This window comes from Bos indicus, chromosome 6, assembly GCF_029378745.1.
Source record: "Bos indicus isolate NIAB-ARS_2022 breed Sahiwal x Tharparkar chromosome 6, NIAB-ARS_B.indTharparkar_mat_pri_1.0, whole genome shotgun sequence".
NCBI classification, from domain to species: domain Eukaryota; kingdom Metazoa; phylum Chordata; class Mammalia; order Artiodactyla; family Bovidae; genus Bos; species Bos indicus.
Window position 1 is genome coordinate 93,967,386 of NC_091765.1, and position 15,023 is coordinate 93,982,408.

At 41.9% G+C, this 15,023-nt stretch overlaps 1 protein-coding gene across 4 annotated transcripts in view; it reads left to right on the forward strand.

The window, feature by feature from the left end:
* Positions 1-15,023, forward strand: part of ANXA3 (annexin A3) — a 71,317-nt gene that overhangs the window by 3,074 nt on the left and 53,220 nt on the right. For all 4 annotated transcript variants that reach the window (XM_070791640.1, XM_070791642.1, XM_019962991.2 and 1 more), the window contains exon 2: positions 2,026-2,078. In XM_070791640.1, the coding sequence (XP_070647741.1) occupies positions 2,064-2,078 (15 nt within the window). In that variant the 5' untranslated portion in view covers positions 2,026-2,063. The remainder of the gene's footprint in view (positions 1-2,025; positions 2,079-15,023) is intronic.

Sequence of the window (15,023 nt, forward strand, 5' to 3'; positions counted from 1 at the left end):
ATTCATACACGACTGAAGCCACTGAGCACATAAGCACGTATTGACCATTAGCTTTGACAGTGTATTGGCTGGGCCAAGTAAGTAAGAAACTTGGGGTTAAATGCATATCTTTGGAGTGTAACTGCCTAGGTTCAGTAGGAGGCCACTCACTCCTTGTGTGGCTGGAATGTAGCTTCCCTTTCGAAGCCAAACTCTGGTTGGCGGAACCTGCCCGTGCGGAACCCCTGGATTCCAGGAGCCAACTGTACCGTGCCCTTGTGTATAAGGGATTTAAGCACCCTCAGATTTTGTTAAATGCTGGACAAGGTTGGGGAGAGGGCCCGGGACCATGGATATGAAGGGACTCTGGGACCATGGATGTGGAGGGACTGACTGTACCTTTCTGTGCCTCAGCTTCCTCATTTGCAACTTGGAGATGTTATAAATGATACTCGGCTCCCCTGGATCATTGTGAGGCTTATATTGAATCATTTATTCATTCCATAGCATTTTTTAGTGCTTTCTGTGCCCCAGTGAACAGACATGACAAAAATCTCTAGCCTTTCAGAATTGACCATGTAGTGTTTTGGTATTATCTGCAACATAGTAGAAACTCAAAACATTTGCTGACATTATTAACACATATAATTTCATTTAATGCCAGCAGTGGCCATCCTCTCCCCTTTTATAAATGAGGAAACTGAGGCTCAAAGAGATTGTGTCTAGCTTTAAGGGGCAAAACCAGAACTGATGATATTTTGAATCCACTGTATGTTTAGAGGGATGTAGCATTAGCTGTCATAACTAGAGAGTCAACTGCCCTTCCATCAGTGATTCTGAGAATATTGAGGCTAAATGTTTCTAGGGACTAATAGTGTCATTTCCTGTTGAACTTTACTGTGGGCTATCACTGAATATTTAGAATATTTTGTTCCTGGGAAGAGTGGCAGCATGTTTGAACAATGTCTGCGTATGACAGGATTCCCAGGATTCCCTATGTATGTGACTGGATTCCCAGTCAGGACTGTCAAAAAAATACCCCTTTATACCTACAGGCTCTACCAAGATATGGACCTTCCTCAAAAAGCAAGCATGTTTGTTTATAAAAGGCTGTAGACTTGGAGCCTTGTAAAATGTAAATGGAGATTTCAGAAACACAAGGATTCAAACTGAAGCTAGTTAAAAATTGGAGAAGAGGGGACACGTTTTTTTTGTTCCCTATGATGGTGGGAGGCTTCCCTGGTGACTCCGATGGTAAAGAGTCTGCCTGCAGTGCAGGAGACCCAGGTTCAAACCCTGGGTTGGGAAAATCCCCTGGAGAAGGAAATGGCAACCCACTCCAGTATTCTTGCCTGGAGAATCCCATGGACAGAGGAGCCTGTGGCTATACTCCATGGGGTCACAAAGAGTCAAACAGGACTGAGCGACTTATCTTTCTTTTTTTTGCTTTCTCTATGACGGTAGTTAATAAGGAAGTCAGCAATCAATGCAGTTCTCCTGGATTATAAGTGAGTCAAAAATTGGCTTTCCGTAAACATATTTGCAAACTTTTTGAGTACAGAGATTTTTTTCTTCTCTCTTGTTTTGAACCCTTCACAGGTCTAGCACAGGGCTTTACAGGTGACGCTAGTGGTAAAGAATCTGCCTGCCAATGCACAAAACACAAGAGATGCAGATTGATTCCTTGGTCAGGAAGATGCCCTGGAGTAGGAAGGAAATGGCAACCTGCTCGAGTATTATTGCCTGGGGAATTCCACGGACAGAGGAGCCTGGTGGGCTACAGTCCATAGGGTCGCAAAAGAGTTGGACGTGTCTGAACACAAACAGACACACACAGGTCTATCACAGTCCCTTATAGCTAGTTATCAGCAAATATTTGTTTAGCAAGTGGGGTACTTGATATTAGAGACAAGTCTTCTTCCTGAGATGGTTTCTCTTTGAATATTGGCTTCTGTTTCCTGGGGTTGAGTTTAAGGGTTAGACTGAGATGATTGTGCTCTGAACCCCAGGTTTATACCATTTGATGCTTTATTTTTCTTTTAATAGGTTAGTGTGATCTCAACTCAAGAGAAAGGTGGGCTATCATGGCATCTATCTGGGTAAGTAAAAATCAAGCCTTTGTAACAGTAACTTATCCGAATCAAATCAAAATACAGAAGATCAAAATGTTAAGAAAAAGTTGAAATTTGATGAAAAGTTCCTGTGAAAAATTAACATGCCCTCAAAGCTAGATGTTTGTCTAAAAATAAGAAAATATTAAAATGTATTGTAAAGGTACTTAGTTAAAATAATATGTACTGACACTGAAATAGGGAGGTCAATAACAGAATAAATTATGTGATATGGGAATTTATTATAAGAAAAGCCATTTTATATCAGAGAGGAGAAGGCTTATATAATAAATGATGTTATGAAAACATCTAGCTATTTGAAGAAGAAGGTAAATCTGTATTCCATCTCTCCTCTTTCATGAAACTGAATTTCAGATATTTTGTCCAGATGTATAAAATATTGAAATGAAAGAGACAAAATATGGGTAAATTTTAAAAATTATCTTGGAGTGGGAAAAGCAGTTACAACCATAATACAAACCAAAAGCTTAAAAGAAAAATATCGATCTATTTATCTACATACAAATTTATAATTTATGACAGCAAGCAATACTATCAGTGGAGTCAGAAGGGAACCCACAGGGGAAAAGCATTTGCAACACATTCGACAAAAGATTCATTTCATTAACATAAAAATAGCTTGAATAAATCAATACGAAAAATGAACTTGATGAAAAAGCTTTTGAGGGACATGAATAGGATATGAAAAGAATTACAAATAACGTGCAAAACAAATATATAAAAAGATGCTATACATCACTGAGAAATAAGGAAATGTAAATAACACAATGAGAAATCATTTCTATCTAAGTATTGGTAAAGGTCAAAAAAAAGAACGAAGACCAGTGTTGCAGAGGATGTGGTCTGAGAGGCACTCTCATATTCTGTTTATGGAAGAATAAACTTGGCGCTCTTTGGGGATGGTATTTTGGCAATATCTATCAGTGTCTAAATGCACATCCCCTGTAACCCAGTAATTCCACTTCTAGGTATTTATCATGCAGATAATACTTGCATAAGGTTGGAAAAATATAGGCTGATGGACATTCATTTATACTAATGAAAATATGCAGATAGCATAAGTGGCCATCTGTGAGGTATGGTATTACTCAGCTGTAACTTGTAGCCATTTTTATGTCATCACTTAAAAATGAGAAAAAGTGGGTCAGCTGTGTCTATATTGATATAAGAAAGTATCCAAATATATATTTATAAATAAAAAGTCAAGTTACAGAATAGTATGGAGAGAGTGATTCTGTTTTAGAGAAAAAAAGAAAAGAAAAAAAAATATACATAAAGACTGTTTTCAATGCATCACCTTCCATGCTCTGGTCTTTTTTAATGATGAAAATGCATCATATTTTATAACTGAGGGGCAGGGAGACTTCAAGGGTAACTACAAGGGAGATGTGAGCAAGCCCTGGTACACTCAGTGTTGGTATCTGATGTATCTGTTGGTATCTGATGAGATGTATCATCATGAGGCTTTGCTTGGTGCCACACGATTCCCCATCACTGGTCAGTAGGCTGATCTTCTGCTTTCCAGATCTGAAATTCCTGTTGCTATTATGGCTCTCTAAAGCCTCCTTGGTGGTTCAGACAATAAAGAATCTGCCCACAGAATCTGCCCACAATGCAGGAGACCCTGGTTCGACCCTGGGTCGGGAAGATCCCCTGGAGCAGGAAAGGGCAACCCAGTATCTTTGCTTGGAGAATCGTATGGACAGAGGAGCCTGGTGGGCCATGGGGTCTCAGAATCAGACACAACTGAGCTACTAACACAGCACTTCATTATGGCTATCTAGTTGTGCTAATTACTTCAGTCATGTCCAACTCTGTGCAATCCTTTGGACAGTAGCCTGCCAGGCTCCTCAGTCCGTGGGATTATCCAGGTTTCTGCCAAAACTCATACAGCCCTAAATTCAATGTCATTTGATTACAATTTTCTAATATAAATCAGAAATAGTCACTTGAATTCAAATCATGTCTTAATTTTAAATTTGCCCATTATTGTCATCAGTGGTGTGTGTGTGCGTGGTTAGTCGCTCAGTTGGGTCCAACTCTTAGCGATTCCAAGGACTGTAGCCCACCAAGCAGGCTACGGTCATCAGTGGTACACTGATAAATATTTAATGCTCAGCTTTGAAGTCACCAGTGGACTCCTCTGTTCATGGGATTCTCCATGCAAGAATACTGGAGTAGGTTGCCATGCCCTCCTCCAGGAGATCTTCCCAACCCAGGGATCAAACCCACGTCTCTTATGTCTACCTGCGTTGCCAGGTGGGTTCTTTCTAGTAGAGTCTGATGCAAAAAAAAAAATTTCATCTCTCCAAAAAATTAGTCTCCCTCTAGCCCTTGTCCATTGGTTTATTGACATTAATGATTTAGTTGGTCTGGCTCTCCCACTGACACACCTTCAAAGTCAAGGTACATTTTCTGAAGGTCTGGGAGAGACCCAGGTAAGTATGAGAGAGGGTGTATTCATTTCCTACTGCTTTCATAAACAGTCACCACACATTTAGCAGCTTAAAACAGCACCCCTTTATTACCGCCACACGGTTATATACATTAGAGCCCAAAATGGGTCTCATGGCACTAAGATCAAGGACCCGGCAGGGCTGCCTTCCTTTCTGGAGACTTTGGGAAGAATCCGCCTCTGAGCTTATTTATATACGTGCATGCTCAGGCATGTCCGACTCTTTGTAACCCCATGTACTGTAGCCCACCAGGCTCCCTGTCCATGGAATTTTCCAGGCAAGGAAAGTGAAAACCCACTGGAGTGGGTTGCCATTTCCTCCTCCAGGACATCATCCCGACCCAGGGATCAAATCTGAGTCTCTTGCATCTCCTGCATTGGCAGGCAAATTCTTTACCACTGCCTTACCTGGGTTGTTGGCAAAATTCAGTTCCTTGCAGTTATGAGACTGAATTCCTTGCTGGCTGTCAGCAGGAGCTGTCCTTATCTCCTGGAGGCCACTGCTAGTCCTTGTGGGTGGCCTCTACATCTTAGAGCAGCTACAGTGCATGGAATCTGTTTTGGGCTTTGCATTCTCTCTAGCTTGCCCTTCTGGGGCCACACCTGGATAATCCAAGATAATTTCTCCATTTTGATTTTTTTTTTTTTAATTTGCACTTTTTGGCTGTGTGAGTGGCACATGAGATCTTAGTTCCCTGGCCAGAGATGGGACCCCTGTCCCCAGCAGTGGAAGCTCGGAGTCCTAACCACTGGACCACCAGGAAAGTCCCTAATTTCTGTTTTAAGGTCTGGAACCTTAATTACATTTGCAAACTTCTTTAGTCATGTAACATTACATTTGCAGTGTCCAAGAATTACTGTGTGGACATTTTATTTGGGAGCCATGGTTCTGCCTACCAGAAGGGAATGGGAAGATGGGGCACCCAGTGACAGGAAAGAAGGGAAGGGAACAGAAAAGGGAAGCTGTGCTGTGGGTGGGCAATTGAGGGGTTCAGTGAAGAAGGAGGCTGTAGCCTGAGAGGGGCTCCCACTGCCTTGCTTTTTCTTCCTTATTTTCCTCCTCTCAAAAAACTAGCTTTTATGAGTGAGATGTATGAGAGCAAATATTAAAAACAACTCAGGGCTACTGTGGAAAACACTATGATGGTTCCTCAAAACATTAAAAATAGAACTACCAGGACTTCCCTGGTGTCCAGTGGTTGGGGCTCCCCACTCCCCTGGTGATTCAGACAGTGAAGAATCTGACTGCACTGCAGGAGACCCAGGTTTGATTCCTGGGTTGGGAAGATCCCTTGGAGAAGGGAATGGCAACCCACTCCAGTGTTCTTGCCTGGAGAATTCCATGGACAGAGGATCCTGCTGGGCTACGGTCCATGGGGTCACAGAGAGCTGGACACAGTTGAGCCACTAATACTTTCACTTTCACTGCCAGGGTGGGTCTGGGTTTGATCCCCAGTCAGGGGACTAGGATCCTGCATCTCACAAGGTGTGGCCAATAAATAAACAAAATAGAACTACCATATGATCCAGCAATCCCATTTCTGAGTAAATATCCAAAGAATTGAAAACAGGATCTTCAAGAGATATTTACACACTTAAGGTTCATAGAAACATTATTCACAATAACTGAAAGCTGGAAGCAATCCCAGTCAGTGTTCAATGACGGATGAATGGATAAACAGAATGTGGAATATGCATATAGTGGAATATTATTCAACTTCTAAAAGGAGGGAAATTTTGATATATGCTACAATATAGATGAACCCTTGGGACATTACGCTAAGAGAAGTAAGCCAGTAATAAGAAGACAAAATACTGTATGATTGATTCCATTTATAATGAGATATCTGAAGTAGTCAAATTAATTCATGAAAGCAGAAAATAGAATTGTGGTTGCCAAGGTCTGGGAAGAGGGAGAAAAAAAGATTTGTTGCCTGATGGAGATGGAATTTTAGTTCCATACAATGAAGAAGTTAAATTCTGGAGATCTGTTTCACGGCAACGTGGATATTCTCACCACTACTGAACTGTATACTTAAAAATGTTTAATGTGGTAAATTTTATGTTATGCTTTTTTTAAACCACAGTTTTGAAAAAGCTCTCAAGATTTCTGTAAATACGCTTATCACTAAGCTTTTTCTGTTCTCTTTTCCCTCTTACACACAAAAGCATGTATACACCCAAACACAAATGAGCAATGAGCCTGTGTTTTTCTACAAAACTGTTGATTGTTTGTGGTTACCAGAGTGTGGTCAATTTACTAGTGTGATAAGATCAAGAGGGCAGATTTCGGTTGCAATTTCAGTACGTTATCGTTGAAGATGAAACATTGGCTGGTTTCTTAAGACTGTATATTCTGTCTAGGAGTGTTGCAACCTTCCCATTGTTTCAGATGTTGCTTTGCTATTTCCTTTGTTTAGAATTCTTGAATAAGGTAACCCCACTTTTCGAAAGTTTACGTTACATCACTTGGCTTTTATGAAAGACCTACGCTAGGACAGGCACACATCGGCCATATTGCAGGTTGGTTCCAGACCAACCTGGAACCGCAATAAAGCAATAAAGCGAACATCATAAGAAAGCAAGTCAGGTGAATTTTCTGGTTTCCCAGTACATTTTAGATTTTGGAAACCATGAGAGCTCCTAGTAGAAAACATTGATAGAATACTCTGTGATATAAATCTGTAGCAATATTTTTTGGATCTGTCTCCTAAAGCAAAGGAAATAAAAACAGAAATAAACAAGTGAAACCTAACTAGATTTAGGTTTTTGCACAGCAGCGGAAACCATCAATGACATGAAAAGGCAACCTATTGAAATGGGAGAAAATATTGGCTAATGAGATGACCAATGAGTTAATTTTCAAAATACATCAACAGATATAACTCGACATTAATAAAGCAAACAGCCCAATTAAAAAATGAGTATGTGTGTGTGCATGTGTATGCTCTGTCATGACCGGCTCTTTGCGACACCAAGGACTATAGCTTGCCAGGCTCCTCTGTCATGAGCCAAATAGACCTCTTTTTAAAGAAGACATGCAGATAGCCAGGAGACACATGAAAAGTTGCTCAACATCATTAGTCGTGAGAGAAATGCAAATTAAAATCACAATGAGATACCATCTCATACCTATCAGAATGGTTGTCATTAAATAGAATACATATAGCAAATATTGGTGAGGATGTGGACAAAAGGGAACCCGTGTACACTGTTGGTAGGAATGTAAATTGATGCAGCCAAAGTGGAAAACAGCAGGTAGGTGTCTCAAAAAACTAAAAATAGAACTACCATATGACCCAGCAGTTCTACTCCTGAGTATATATCTGAAGAAAACAAAAACACTTATTTGAAAATATGCGTGTATCCCAGTGCTCATAGAAGCATTATTTATAATTGCCAAAATACAGAAACAATCTAAGCCATGAACAGATGAATGGATAAGAAAGATGTGGTGTAAATAGGTAGATAGACAAGGAACTACTACTCAGCCATAAAAAAAGAATGAAATTGTGCCATTTGCAGCAACATGGATGGCATGTTGGAGGGCATTGTGCTGAGTGAAATAAGTCACACAGAGAAAGACGTAATGTTAATATGTGGAATCTAAAAAACAAACTAGCGAATATAAAAAAAAGAAAAGAGAAGCAGACTCGTAGGTATAGAGAACAAACGAGTGCTTACCAGTGATGGGGGTGGAGACACTATAAGGGTCGGGGAGTAAGAGGTACAAGCTATTAGGTATAAAATAAGCTCTTAGGCCTGAAGAAAGGAAAGGCCACCCACTCCAGTATTCTGGTCTGGAGAATTCCATGGACTGTATAGTCCATGGGGTCACAAAGAATTGGACACGACTGAGCAACGTTCACTTCACTTCACAAGCTATTAGGTATAAAATAAGCTGTAAGGATATGCTGTACAACATGGAGAATATAACCAGAAAAAAAAACTTGTACTATATTGTAGTCTATTGTGTACAATAGCATTGTCTAAAGAAGGAATTTGAAAATGCTTTATTGCTTAAAAAAATGCTAATCATCATTGAAGCCTTCAGAGAGTCATAATTTTTTTTGCAATAATAATACCAGTGATCACTGAGCACAGATCACCATAACAAATATAGCAATAACGAAAAAGTTTAAAGTATTGCTGAAATTACCAAAATGTGATACAGAGACATTCAGTGAGCAAATGAGGCTGGAAAAAGTGGTGCAATGTACTTGTTTGATGCAGGGTTGTCACAAACCTTTAATTTATAAAAACACACTGTGTATCTGTGAAGCACAATGAATTGCAATAAAGATGTGTGGTACGATTGTACCTATTTTTGCTACTGAAAGAAATCTGAAGAGGATTTTTGCTTTTGTGCAAAAATTAACTATGTTAATGTGTTGTTTCTTGTTCAGTCACTAAGCCATGTCCAACTCTTTGTGAACCCATGGGCTGCAGTATCCAGGCTCCTCTGTTCTCCACTGTCTCCCAGAGTTTGCTCAGATTCATGTCCATTGAGTCAGTGATGCTATCCAACTATCTCATCCTTCTCCTTTTGCCTTCAATCATTCCCAGCATCAAGGCCTTTCCCAATGAGTCAGCTCTTCACATTGGGTGCAAAGTATTGGAGCTTCAGCTTCAGCGTCAGTCATTCCAATGAATATTCAGGGTTGATTTCCTTTAGGACTGACTGGTTTGATCTCCTTACAGTCCAAGGCACTCTCAAGAGTCTTCTCCAGCACCACAATTGGAAAGCACCAATTCTTTGGTGCTCAGCCTTCTTTATGGTCCAGCTCTCACATCTGTACATAACTACTGGATAAACCATAGCTTTGTACAGACCTTTGTCAGCAAAATGATGTCTCTCTTTTTAATATGCTGTGTAGGTTTGTCATAGCTTTCTTTCCAAGGAGAAAAACACCTTGTAATTTCATGGCTGCATATTTAATGTAGATCTTCCTTAAAACAGAAGTGGTTTAAAGTGAACTTTCAAAAAGCTGGGTAGACTCTTGGCTTTACACCATTTTGGCTTATGGAAGGTTTCATAAGGATGCTCTACATTCAGTTAACAAGGGAAACTTATTACCTCTGTTCAGGCTTGGCTTTTGCTACTTCACCCCAGATTAGAGGACCTGGTTTCCTATCGGTTTGTACTCTTTTCAAGATCTCTTCTCATATGTTGCCTTTACATCTATAGCAAGTACTCAGGCAGAACACGAATTAGAATGTCTTGGAGCATTCTTATTAAGATGCCATGGCAGTATTTTTCCTGTATACACCTCTACAGGGCTGGGTTTCTCCTGAGAATATGCTGAGCTCTTTGCTCCTTGGTCAGTTTCTAACTTTCTTTTACAGAACATTGATGAATGCAGGTCACTTTGTTTGAACTCTCAAATTGGTATTTTTATTACGCTACTAAAATTTTTCTACATATTATGCTACTGAAAGAATTTTTTTTTAGCTCATAATCACTATAATCATCATGAACTCTTGTTACATCTGAACTTGCTATACACTCTCCCTTCCCCATTCCAAACTCTGGTTTGCAAAATGAGGAAGAGGAACATAGCGCAGCTCTGAAACCAAGGTATAGAAGAAATTTTATAAAATATAACTTCCGTTAAATATGAAGAATCTCATCCAAAGGGTGTGTGCATGTGTGCTAAGTCACTTCAGTCATATCCGACTTTCTGAGGCCCTATGGACTGTAGCCTGCCAGGCTCTTCTGTCCATGGGATTCTCCATGCACAGAAGAAAATACTAAAATAGGTGTGGTCAGAGAGCATCTGTTTGGGGAAAATCCATTGGTTTCAGATGGCTCAGAATCATTCCGATGGGCAGGAGGATGCTAGCAATTTGTAATAAATCAGGTCCAGGAAACAGGCAGAACAGCTGCAGGGATATCAGTTATCAAGGAATATGTTCTTAGAAAAAATTACTATACCAAAATGATAATGATTACAACATCTACTGAGTACTCACTGCATGCCAGGTTCAAGCTTCACATGAACTGGTCTAATGGTTTCAAAGCTTAGAGGATATAGGTACTGTTATTGTACTCTTTCGGAGAAGGCAATGGCACCCCACTCCAGTACTCTTGCCTGGAAAATCCCATGGGCGGAGGAGACTGGTGGGCTGCAGTCCATGGGGTCGCTAAGAGTTGGGCACGACTGAGCGACTTCACTTTCACTTTTCACTTTCATGCATTGGAGAAGGAAATGGCAACCCACTCCAGTGTTCTTGCCTGGAGAATCCCAGGGACGGGGGAGCCTGGTGGGCTGCCGTCTGTGGGGTCACACAGAGTTGGACACGACTGAAGCGACTTAGCATTAGCATTGTACTCTTTTTACAGATGAGGAAACAGACATAGCAAGAGACAAAGTAGTCTGCTCAAATTCATATTCAAGAGTTTGCGTTTTAACCACTTAGTCATAAAAAGGAGAACTGGGGTCATGGCTGGACAGTCTACAGTAGAGTCCATTGAACTAGGTACTCGCTGCTTTCATTGTTTAACTACCCTTTGGATAAGCCAGGTGGTGCTAGTGGTAAAGAACCCACTATGCAGGAGCCAGAAGAGATGCAGGTTCGATCCCTGGGTTGGGAAGACCCCCCTGGAGGAGGGCATGGCAACTCACTCCAGTATTCTTGCCAGGAGAATCCCATGGACAGAGGAGCCTGGTGGGCTACAGTCCATGAGATCACAAAGAGTCAGACATGGCTAAGCACACATGCCACAGGTTTCAGAGCTCTGTTCTGACTTCAGACAGGAGCTTCAAGTCTCTGAGCCACTTGCTGTTCTGACCCAGGGGCTACACATTAGAGGGTGTCCATGACCCTGTTCAGTAATTCTCTAGAACACCTCACACAATTCACTGAAAGTGTATTTCGGACTGCAGTTTTACTGTAAGACCTACACATAGAGCAAAGTCTGGGAGGGGCCTGGATTCAAAGCTTCCTCACCTCTCCCCATGGAGTCTGGGTGCCTCATCTTCCCTGCACATCTGGGGGTTCTCCAGCCGGGAAGCACCTCTGAGCCCTGACATCCAGAGCTTTCACTGGAGTTTCATTGCATAGCCAGGATTGATTAAATCAGTGGCCACAACTGAACTTGGTCTCCAGTCCCCTTCCCCTCCCAAGTGGCAGCCTTCTAATCACATGACCAGGCTGATGTTTCAGTATCTTGGGGCCTGCCTTGAGTCACCTCAGTAGCACAACAAAGTCACTCCCGTCACTCAGGAAATCCCAATGGATTTTTAATTATTTATTAATTAATTTATTTTTTGGCTGTGCTGGGCCTTCGTTGCTGCAGGCGCCTTTCTCTAGTCGTGGCAAGCATGGGCTACTCTGTGTTGTGGTGCACTGCAGGCTTCTCACTGGTGGCTTCTCTTGTTGCAGAGCACAGGCCCTAGGGCACACAGGTTTCCATAGTTGTAGCACAGGAGTTTGGTTGCCCCTCAGCATGTGGAATCTTCCCGGACCTGGAATCAAACCCGGGTTCCCTGCACTGGCAGGGCAGATTCCCAACCTGGACTACCAGAGAAGTCCCTCAATGGTTTTTGAAGCTCTGTGGCTGGAATTCAGGACAAACATCAGTTATATCTTTACCAAACCATATATATATATACATCAAGGATGAGTAAAGTGTCTAAAACATCATATTCCTGTAAACATATTCCTGCCATTTTTATGGAAATGGCACTGGTTATCTTAAGCTGATCAGAAGCTCTGATTGGAAGTCATATCTTTAATCACAGATAAGACTGGAGGAAGTGAGTTAATGTTTTATAATAGCCCCAGATTGGCAGGCAGAGTCACTCAAAACATGGGGTCCATGGAGAAGAAATTCAAAAAGGGATGCTTGATGGTGGAAAGGTTGGGGAAGGTTTATCTAAAGTGGAAACTTGCTGGTAGGAAAAGCTAACCCATCCAGTGTCCCTAGTGAGTGAGAGAGCACAGCTTCCCTTCCCACCCCACCCTTCCTGTCTTTCCTGGGAACAAGATTGTTGCAGTTTGACACAGGAAGATAACAATGTTCCCAGTGTGTAACTCCAGTTCAGTTCAGTTCAGTCCTGTCTGACTCTTTGAGACCCCATGAGTCGCCGCAGGCCAGGCCTCCCTGTCCATCACCAAGTCCCGGAGTTCACTCAAACTCACGTCCATCGAGTCGGTGATGCCATCCAGCCATCTCATCCTCTGTCATCCCCTTCTCCTCCTGCCTTCAATCTTTCCCAGCATCAGAGTCTTTTCCAATGAGTCAACTCTTCCCATCAGGTGGCAAAAGTATTGGAGTTTCAGCTTCAGCATCAGTCCTTCCAGTGGACACCCAAGACTGATCTCCTTTGGGATGGACTGGTTGGATCTCCTTGCAGTCCAAGGGACTCTCAAGAGTCTTCTCCAACACCACAGTTCAAAAGCATCAATTCTTTGGCGCTCAGCTCTCTTCACAGTCTAACTCTCACATCCATACATGACCAACTCTCACATCCATACATGACCACTGGAAAAACCATAGCCTTGACTATTAGGAAGGACAGTAATGGTAGAGCTCCCAGGAAAGGTACAGTGTACTAGTGTGGAGGGAATTTGGGGAAGGCAGTGCTTTAAATTCCACCCCATGGATAACATTAGCCCTGGGCATTTGGACATCTTTGGTCCTGGGTGCAAAGGATTTGTGGGCTTCCCCAATGGCTCCATGGTAAAGAATCTGCCTGCCATGCAGAGGACACAGGAGACATGAGTTCGATCCCTGGGTCAGGAAGATCCCCTGGAGGAGGAAATGGCAATCCGCTCCTGTATTCTTGCCAGGAAAATCCTATGGACAGAGGAGCCTGGCAGGCTATTGTCTGTGTGGTCCCAAAGAGTCAGACATGACTGAGCACACATCACATACAAAGGATTCATAAAAGCCCCATCCACTTTCATATTTCTTGCTTTCGTGGGGACTTCCAACTAGACCTTTCTTGCCTGTGTGTTTGTTCTTCCTGACCGTGCAAACTGAAACCTGGTGCAAGGTGATCACCTGTGCTACATACACGCGTATGTGCTGAATTTCTTCTCTGGTGTCCCTATTGTTTACTTCATCTCAGGGCTGGATGATCTAGCTTGCTAACTGTTTTTATGGAAACGGGCTTTTCGCATCTCAGGCAGTACAGCCATCCTGCCTGACTAGGTACTTTCAACATGACTGGGACTTTCTGTCTGGTGTATGTATCAAACCATGTTTCCCGAAACTTCTTTAGGTAAATATTGACACTCAGACAAGTTACGCAGATGGTCTTCTGCAGGTAGTTAATGAAAAACAGGTTAGACATGGATTTCAAATCACAACATTTAGAGCTTTGTTTTAGGACAAAGCCTGCAAAGAAATACTGTATTATCTGAGTGAGGAGGGAGAGGCTTCTTGGGAATGAATGGAATGAACATTAAAGGGCTATTCTTTGCCACTCCCTGACCCAAGCTCAACCACCAAGGAGGGAGGGTGCCTCTTTTATATTTTATCATAGTAAAAAGTGTAATTTGCCAGTCTAACGTGTAGCCATTGAAGAAGCCTTTAAATCAGAAGTGAAGAGGCAATGAGCAGGTTTTATATTGAGAGCAAGGAACATGAAGGGGAAAAGGGGAGATGTGATTCTCTTGAATGTCTTTCTTGGCAGATACAAAGCAGTTAGAAAGCATAAGTATTAAGTGATATGATTAATAACAGACATCTCACATGAATGAAGAAAATAAGTCAAAAGGGCAGAAAATTCTCACGTCTACCCCTTCCTCCATTCTCAGATCTTTGCTCCCTTCATTTTCAACTATTTGTGTTTGATTAAATGCCTCACCTAGATCCTGGAGTCATGTTTAAATAAGAGTAGTGACAGCCCCATGTGAACAGCATTTACAAAAGGTGAAGAGTGCATTTGTCAGATTTTTGAGATATGGCGTGGAGCTCTGAAAACTCTGGTAGAAAGCATTTTGTACTGAAAGGGCATGACAACGCACTCCAGTATTCTTGCCTGGAGAATTCCCTGGACAGAAGAGCCTGGTGGGCTACAAGTCCGTGGGATCGCAAAGAGTGTGACACTACTGAGAGACTAACACTTTCACTTTCATTTATTCATGCCACAGATACTTACTAAGCATCTACTATGTGCCAGATACTCTTTTAACCTCTGCAGATCCAGCAGGGAAAGAGAAATAAAAAAGCCATGGAGCTTACATGCCTTTAACTTTCTTTTAAATGATTTTTTGTTTTATTAACCAGCAAACACTTTTAAGCCTTTTATGTCCCCTATGTCTTATTTATTTATTTATTTTTGGCTGGGCTGGATCTTCATTGCTAAGCACGGGCTTTCTCTAGTTGTGGCAAGTTGGGGCTACTCTCTGGTTGCACTGCATGGGCTTCTCATTGTGGAGGCTTCTTCTGTGGTGAAGCACGGACTGTAGGGGGCCTGGGCTCAGCAGTTGTGGCACACAGGCTT